At 40.6% G+C, this 8,822-nt stretch overlaps 1 protein-coding gene and 1 long non-coding RNA gene across 10 annotated transcripts in view; both read right to left on the reverse strand.

Moving 5' to 3' along the window:
• Positions 1-8,822, reverse strand: part of LOC113203033 (uncharacterized) — a 236,033-nt gene that overhangs the window by 3,637 nt on the left and 223,574 nt on the right. The gene's annotated exons all lie outside the window — the stretch shown is intronic.
• Positions 4,845-8,822, reverse strand: part of LOC113203066 (TLD domain-containing protein 2) — a 44,527-nt gene continuing 40,549 nt past the window's right edge. For 8 of the 9 annotated variants that reach the window (XM_052265359.1, XM_052265355.1, XM_052265354.1 and 5 more), the window contains 4 exons: positions 7,930-8,089; positions 7,686-7,807; positions 7,428-7,597; positions 4,845-7,346 (listed from right to left, as the gene is read on the reverse strand). In XM_052265359.1, coding sequence (XP_052121319.1) covers positions 7,211-7,346; positions 7,428-7,597; positions 7,686-7,807; positions 7,930-8,089 — 588 coding nt within the window. In that variant the 3' untranslated portion in view covers positions 4,845-7,210. Of the gene's footprint in view, positions 7,347-7,427; positions 7,598-7,685; positions 7,808-7,929; positions 8,090-8,256; positions 8,385-8,822 lie in introns of those variants that run through there. The other variant, XM_052265363.1, reaches the window with a different exon arrangement.

Raw genomic sequence — 8,822 nt, forward strand, 5'->3', positions numbered from 1 at the left:
CCGAACTCCGAAGTTAAACAGGCGGGTCCCCGTGTCAAAGCGGGGTGGGTAGGGCCCCCTTTTTTTAAATTTTTGATAATTTTATAGGTAAAGTGAATCCGGCTCTAAGAGGTATTTTAACTACCGGTTGCACGGAGGCGATTCACGTCTAAAGCTTAGTGCCACACTGCCGCACTGCCCGGGGATAGGCGAACCCGCCAGTCGTCGTGGTTATGCTGTACCGCACGCAGGCGTGCGTGTTGCCTACCTGCAATGCCCGTTAGGCGCTACGGCCCCCTGGGGTAGGAAAACCAAACGTGGGGTAAAGTCTCGGGTAAAGTTAACTGCATTTTCCAAACTTTCAGCATATCGACGAGGTCGGAGAAAAATGGGTCAGCATAAAATTAGATCGGACAAAACGTAGGTGGGACAGCACTTTTTGGGAATTTGGAAAAATCACCAGGTCGGAGAAAAATAGGTCAGACAATCTAAATACACCCATTTGCTCTCGAGCAGCTCAGCTCTCCCAAGCCCGAACCCTCGTGGCGCTGAGGGCGGGCCGCCAGCGCCACACGGCTGCTTGGCGGGCTGGCCTACCCGTCGCGTTGCAGGCGCTATCGTCGTGCGCGCAGTGCAAGACCCAAACCTCTTGCACTCGGAGTGTGTTGGCGTGGTGAAAATCGTGAAAATTCGAGTAAAATGGGAAGCTACCCGACCAAATGCCGACAACTTCCTGCAGCAATATTCATTTCCTTTAAATTATTTTCAAAATTATTGAAACTTCAGTATTTTTAGCAAAAATGTTGTCCACTATCTGCCAACGTTTCCAAGAGATAATCTCCTGTCTTTATGTGTACTTGCACTTTGAACCAAGGTTCTTTGTACACTAAAATCAAGAACAAGGAATGAAAGATTAATCTTAACTTGATCTGAGGCAAAAGTCCAAATGCAAAGCTGAGTACAAACTTGAGAAAAGAAGTGCAGCTTACTTATTCAATGTATTACTTTTCTGAATTTTGCGCTGGGGTGTTAATACACTCGCCGATCACCTCGCGCCGAAAATAATGGAAATCTGTTTTGGTGACTCCATCTGCGCAAACTGACACCACTTTCGTGGGCGCCCGCGTGGTTGTTGACTCTGCTGTGCCCAGGCGTTATTCGGGACCTGGCCCTGTGACCCACTGTGACCTCCTCGTCGAGGATGCCCCTCCAATCGCCGCAGCGGGGTGAGGGGAGGAGGGGGGGGGGGTACAGAAATAAAACCGTGTCCAGCCCTACGCGTGGCCGTGGCCCCGCAATGGTTCACTCGAGCGCTGCTGATAGGGCGGCAGTTTTTCCATTCAGAATCATCTCTGCAAAAAGCAGTCTTTTCAATTTCGTAGTTATTGTCAGGGGTAAAATAAAAATAAGGCAAGAATGCGGGTGCCATGTGTGAATGTGAGGATCGTGTGTGCCGAATGGGTTGCCTACCCCCGCGGCGCGCTTAGGAGCAGTAAATAGTTGTAGGGCTCGGGAGTGCTAAGAGACACGCTTTGCCATTGCTTGACTATCACTTTTATTTACAACTAACTTCACACAATTTGCAACTGTGTCCACAGTTATGGGTTTCATAACAAGATCATCGGTAGTCTTGCAATTTCAGATACAGATGCTAAGAAATACTGCATCATAGTAGCTTCAAATGTTTTGACCTTGGATACAAAACTTTAAGCTTGATATTTAACACATATTTTCTTTATTTCAAATACACAAGCACCTTGAGGGTGCTTCAGGAATATTCCGTCATATTACAAACAAACTTCTTTGGCGGGGGTACAGGAAGTATTTTGTCTTCTTTGAACAAAAATGCAATTTACAATCACTCATGGATTTGAATATAATCACATTTTCGTGTGTGTGACTGAAATAATTTTTATTATCAGTATCATACACAGAACAGTTTTATGATGGTGGCTGCATTATGATCATGAAGTTTATAGATCAAAGTGGGTTGCCACAGAGACTGATTTTTTCATTTTCATAGCAGAATTTCAATACTACCATTGAGACTAGTCTCTTGAGCTCTATCAAAAACCTTGTTAGGTATCAAAGGTGCTTAGATGTGAGCCAATGCCAGCACATTAGCAAAATACTCGTCACTGGTCACAAAATGACCTATGTGTGAAGCCCAGAAACAGTACTATAAAAGCAATTAAGAATCCCAGATACTAACATGTTATTTCACAGCCACTAAGTATCGCAGTAGCGACCAGTTCTCTATAAGCGTACAGTTACAATGCCGCTATGAATGCAGGCAGTGAGTGAGTTATACAGTTTGCAAACACACAACAACTGAGTTTCTCAATTTAATGTAAAATTAAGAAGCCAAGGTAGTATCTACCATGAAATGGTTGACATTTCAGTATATTTCTAGTCAGATTGAGATTTATTTCACATTGTCTGAAGCTATTTCTCTTTTAATTTTGAAAAGCTATTGTAATAATAATTTATACAAAAGTGTCCTGCACAAAGATTATGTTTTTTATTTTGGTGGTGTCTCCAAGTTTTGAAAGCTATATGAACTCCCCAATAAGCATGTCAAGCTTACAACAGATTTTAAATTTCAAAATATCTCCACCTTACAATTGTGTGGTCATAAGACAAATAGGACACGCTTAGAAGCGTAGATGTGACACACAAAATGAAGCATGCATATCAGTCTGAGAGCTAATTGACATTGGGTAATGTTAGTAGTCCTAAGTGTTTTGCATGTAATTTGGTGAATAGGTTTCATTCCCGATTTCAATGGTGCTTTGCATTCTGACTGCAATATACAAATTTAGGAAACGGATTGTAAAAGAAATATTATGCCTGAGAATGATATAGTTTGAAACCAATCATTTGGTCCTTGTAAAAATGATATCTTTTATATGGGCATCTATCCAGTTCATATCTTTAGAGCTCATAATGATAGATACACATTTGACCTTAGACATTGTTAACTTACAACTCCACAACCATGCAAATCTTACAGCATATTGTTCCATTTGTTTTCTGAAGACAAGGAACATTGAAGCAACATGAAATATGTCTTGTTGATAAAGGTCCGTTCAAATTAGTTTGTTCCACAATCCTTTTGTTTCTCTAAACAATTTTTGTGAGAATCACAAGACAATTGACTAAGTAAGATCAGCATAGTACTTCATTACTCAAGGAGTATTATTATTACTAGTAATTAGTAAATACTATCAACAGACTTATATTATTGTACACAAATAAACATGACTAAGCAATATACATTTAATGGCGGACTTGCTTGTGCTCTCCTCTGCCTCAAAGCAAATACATTGGAGGTCATTGCAACAGACACTCCTATCCAATTGGCAAATGATTTTTATTGACGCGTTTTAGCTCCACCCCCATCGATCATTTCCTTTTGAGTCGCGAGTATTTTGAACCACTGGGAGGCACTAACAGAAATATTTGAAAACACATGTTATGTTTCAGGAGAAAGCATAGAGGTAAATTTTCTAATGAAAAGCCATGCCAACTCTATCTCTTTCATTTCTTTGTCACAAATTAAATCTCACCCTATATCTAATCCCTATGAGTATTGCAGCTTGTCTCATGTTTGTTATACTCAATGAAACAGTAAGCAAAATTGGCAGCGACACTCAGGTACTACACAGTACAGTAGGCATTAGAATTTGTCTGATCATGAGATCATAGAATTGAGGTACAGGCCTTTTTAAAAGATAGATAGGTTGATCCCAGCAAGAAGACTTCTAAACACAAAAACTAACATCTTAATACATTTAGCTCTCTCTCATCCATCAAACCAAGTGGAGTAAAAATGAGAAATGGAAGAAGGTTTTAGGCACAGTTACAGTTATCAAAACACACCAAAATGAATGTGATACAATGAGCTGAATGCCAAAATTACTTCTTGCTATCTTAAACATCGCCTAGGGGGGTAGACAAAGGTAATTTTGTGCTACCGAAGAGGTTGCATTCAGTGCTTGACAATTCTTGAATATTCCCCTGAGATGAAAATGCAGAACTACACTGTTTGTTCAAATAGCAACACATTCTTCACATGTCTCATAGCTACTTCAGAAAGTAAAGTCAACAACAAGAGCAAAACTCAAATCAAAATGTGGCAAAAAAAAAATTAAAAAAAAATGTGGCTTATCATCACTTTTCACAAAACAAGTATCATGATTTTTTGTTATCAAAATATAAGGATAAGACAGTATATGAGACTAAAATTTTTCACACAAAAAAGAAATTCAGCTGCAATTGACTATCATTCATATGTAATAGATATATGCATTATTTAGAAATCTCTAACATCAATCAAAAGTAGACTTCAAAAGGTGTCCTACATAGCTATCAGCTGAAGAACTCTCGAAAGAGGATCTGATTTTGTACAATAAAAATATAAATCACATCCTATGTACAGAGAAAATCTCTGTTAAAATATGAATGTTATGCAGCAACAACACAAAGCCCAAGTATGAGCTGCCTAAACATTGACCCTGCAAAACACTTAAAAGCACTACATAACTTCCATCAACATTATCACCACCCGATCTCATTTCTACATATTAAATAACATTACAAAACATAGATATTTCTATGCCAGACAAAGCAATATGTGCCTTTGTTTGTTGTGTTCAAGAACTTGTTGAGGAAAGGATAGCATTCAGGTTCCAAATTAAAAGTTAATATCGAGAAACAAAAAAGTATTTGAGCACAATGAATTAAGTTGCAAAATTCCTAACCCTCGTTTTGTCATGATAATTTGACAGAGAAAGATAAAAGAAGCAGCAGGCAAGCAAAATAATAAGGAAAGGGCAAAAAAAGGCAAATAAAATGCTAAGGCATGTTGTGCAGTGAAAGTATTTTAATAACGTTAAATTTTTACATATATACAGTAACAGAAAGTAAAACTACAGGCTCCACATTCCTCTCAGTCTCTTTGCAAAAGTACACCATCTCATGAAATAAACAAAACAGAAAACAAAAGAAAAAAAAAGCTGCAACAAAATAATACATAGAATCACAAATCTGATGCATGACGACAGATTGTAAATAATCTCAAAGAGAGTAGGAAGTGCAAAACAATTCCGAAAAACAAATAAATAAATATACAATTTAAAATATTAGAAGACTTGCAATGGGATGAGTATCCAGAAACAAACTTTTGTATCATGGCACATCCTAACTTCATAATTAGGGTTTGACAGAATATGGCATTGGTTGAAGTCTTCAAAAGTAACAATCATTAGATTCTGATCCATGTATGACTGACATTAGGAGAAATATGGGTACCATTTCAATTAATAAAAATAACATGATTCAAATGAAAACTGGAAAATACTTTTCTTTCCTCTAATTCTGCACAGATAACACACATGAAGCTAAGTCTACTGCGCAACACGCATGATATTTTGACACAAAAGAGAAAGCACACCTCTTTCAGATTGTGACATTCTCTTTTCTTTATAGATCTAAAAAATTTGTTATCCTTTGACTACAGACATCCACTAGTATATACATGATCAGCATAGCTTTAAGTATCTTGATCCCCATCACTCTCTTGCATTGCATTTCCATTGTCTCAGCCTAATCCTATCTCTCTCTTTTTCCATTCCAAGGCAATTACTGCACTACAATTTCCAGAAGGATGAACCAAACAAGCTGATTTGACAAGCATTTTACTGACTATGAGGAGAGAGAGGATAAGACAAATTATTGTTTTGGTCCATAACAATATATAAAATAGAGTTTGTACTACAGAAACTTACTATGATAGTTGCTCATAAAGCGCCACCTTAGTAAGAGAAATGTAAGTGTACATTGCAATACTTTATCTTCGTTCTGTCAAACAAACATTTCACCACATTTGTGGATAATAAATATGTATATATTCGCCCAGAAAGAAAGCAACCACATATCTAAGTTTTGTGGTACCGCCAGACAAAACTCACATGAAAACAGCCAAGACAGAGTTATAATGGGGTTCCTCAAAATATTTGAATGATAATGCAAATTTATAGATTCCTACACAATTACTTCACTGTGAATGAATAATCACAAAAAGTTAACACAACTTCACAAAACACATGAATGAACCAAACATACAATGACATTTATGCAACAACTAATAGATACAAAGCTCTGTGTTGCAAAAATCAACAAACTCTAAAACAGTATAAATATAAAAGGTATTTATAATACACGTATGTATAGTCTATTTACAGCTATGTGTGTGCAGGTAGAGCTGCTTAAATGATTTCCATTGGTTCTTTTCACCAATGGGATGTAACAAGCACTGATAACGATTGGTTTGTGGGTTTTCAAATCCCATGACTATTTTTACAATACTCTGAAACACTACCTATACTTAGTCCTCTCTCTTTCTAAAGAGAGGATAGGTAAAGCACATTGACATAATCACAACAGTTAGTAACTACATTGAATTGAAACTTTTGAGCAACTAGTTTCTGATATAATTCTACCACAGTCAAACATATGTTCATACAGTAATTAAGTTTTACATAATTTCATAACTTCATGGGCAATGTGAACATTATGGAAAATATTTTGATCTATTCTACTTCAACTGATAGCAAATATGAAAATAACGAACTAGAGCAAAATTACATTATCAATGCCTGTATATTTCTGTTTAGTAGCACCCTAAAGAGTTTTACACACAAGTCCCCTATCCGGAATAACTTGTATGAATCTGCAATATTAAGCCACTAATCAAACGGCTCCAAAGAAGGTTAACATTTTGCCAAAAGTACTACATTTTAAATGATTTTCATGCCAGATAACATGTACTTTTCTAAGATAAAGCATTAACATGTTAAAGCAACATCGAATTATTTATCTTCACACATTAATTTCTTCAAGTTATGCACAAGAGATAAGACTGATGTGACATACTCAAAGGAAAATTTCATGCAGAACTGACAATATAATTTGAACACAAATCATGTGGTTAACACGTAAAGGGAAACAAATGTATGAATGAGATATATCCTCAGCAACAAAACAAAAATGTCTCAAAAGAAAAAACAATTTAGCATGTTGTGAGGAAACACAAAATGGCTGATATGATGCACATATGTTTATAAAATCTGAGGAGTTCACCGAGGCAGGGTTCACACACAATATTTAAAAAGACGACTAGTATTCTAAGTTGGGAATGGTAGCATGCTGTGCTGCTGACATTTTCCATTCAAATAAAGGCCCAGCACTCCAATGTTTTGACAACGAAGTCTTCATTGATTGATAATGGGTCATTACCATAAGTACTGCAGGACTGAGAACGGCCTTGGTACAAATCACCATCTAACCACAGGCCAAACCGACCACTGTAATAAGAGAAAAAAATGTAAGTACATCAGTGAATGCAAAGTATAACTTGAATTGAAGGTGATTTGAAAGATACTTACTCTCCTGCACCAATGGCAAGGCTTTCATTGTTGCCTTTAATGAAATACATATTATCTCCAGTCCAATTGTACACCTGGAATTGAGGCTGGAACCGGAATAAAAGGGATTCGCCAGTTCCATAAAAATGGTCACTGACCTTCAGTGCACAAGATGTCAGAGCTCCAAAGACCTAGAATGATTAAAGTTTATTGATCAATGCTAAACATTCAGAAGAACCAATTTATCACATGTTCATAAAAATAGAAATTGTAACTCACATTGTTGTCAGTGTCTTGGATTACTAACAAGATGGGACTTTCTAGCCTCTGCATCTTCCGGTACATAGAATTGAGTGAGAAGCCATGCTGTGATGTGCTAAACACCAAAGTCCACACATATCCTGTAACAAGAAATACAGTACATGAAGAGAATGAATTTGGTGGAAGTGCTACGCTATATGCAGCGACATACATACGCATGTCCTGCACAGAGTGCGGCAAAACGGTGCGACACAACACTCACCTTCCGCACGGGCTGGAAGATGCCGACACAACTCCTTGCGGTGGTCCTCGGTGAGGATCTCCGTCACTCCGACCAGGTCGGGCACGAGGAACTCGAAGTCGAAGCTGGCAGAATTCGTGGCGTACAGGGCTCTCCGGAGCTCCTCGCTCATCGACACCAGCTGCAACGCACAAGAAAAAGAAAACACGTCAGCAACAGATCGGCAACCCGGCGCGGAGCGGGAGGGCACAAAAAAAGACCTACAGTACAGGGTCCCCTGCTCCTGCTGCAAGGCCTCCGTCAGCAGACGAGCCTGCTGTGCCTGACACGGCCACCTCCGCTACCTACCGCGCTGGCCATGCTGGCGCTGCCGCCGCTCGCAGGCGCATGCTGCTGCCAGGCTGGCGCGGCGCTAGCGTGCATACTGAGCTGGGCAGGTCCCACTTCGCGCAGCGCCGCGCAGCTCCGCGGCCCGACTGGTACGGCCAGTACAGGACGCGTCCTCCAGCCGACGTGCGCGGCTCTAGGGTGCCCACGCGGCGCGCCCGCGCCCGCGGCCCGTCGGCGGTGTTGCCCAGCCCACAACCCACGGGCACGACGAGCAACGCCCACGGAGACGCAACGCAATGCGCCTGCAGCTGGGCGCAGCTGGGCGCAGCTGGGCGCAGCTGGGCGCAGCTGGGCGCAGCTGCCGCGAACACGACGCGCCATGCAGCCCAAGTGCGACGCCACGCCTGCAGCTGATGCGCGGCGGCCACTGGCCACGGCGCGAGGTAGGCCACCCCGCACGACGCGGAGGTCATGCGGGCGGGCCTACCCGGCAGGCGCCCCGGCCGCGCAGCAGCGCTTCCGCGGGCGGGCTGGCAGACGTGCCATGCCGGCCGTGCCGTGCGAGCGTTCATTGGCCGGCTGCG

This window comes from Frankliniella occidentalis, unplaced genomic scaffold (assembly GCF_000697945.3).
Source record: "Frankliniella occidentalis isolate FOCC.00 unplaced genomic scaffold, Focc_3.1 Scaffold26, whole genome shotgun sequence".
NCBI lineage: Eukaryota > Metazoa > Arthropoda > Insecta > Thysanoptera > Thripidae > Frankliniella > Frankliniella occidentalis.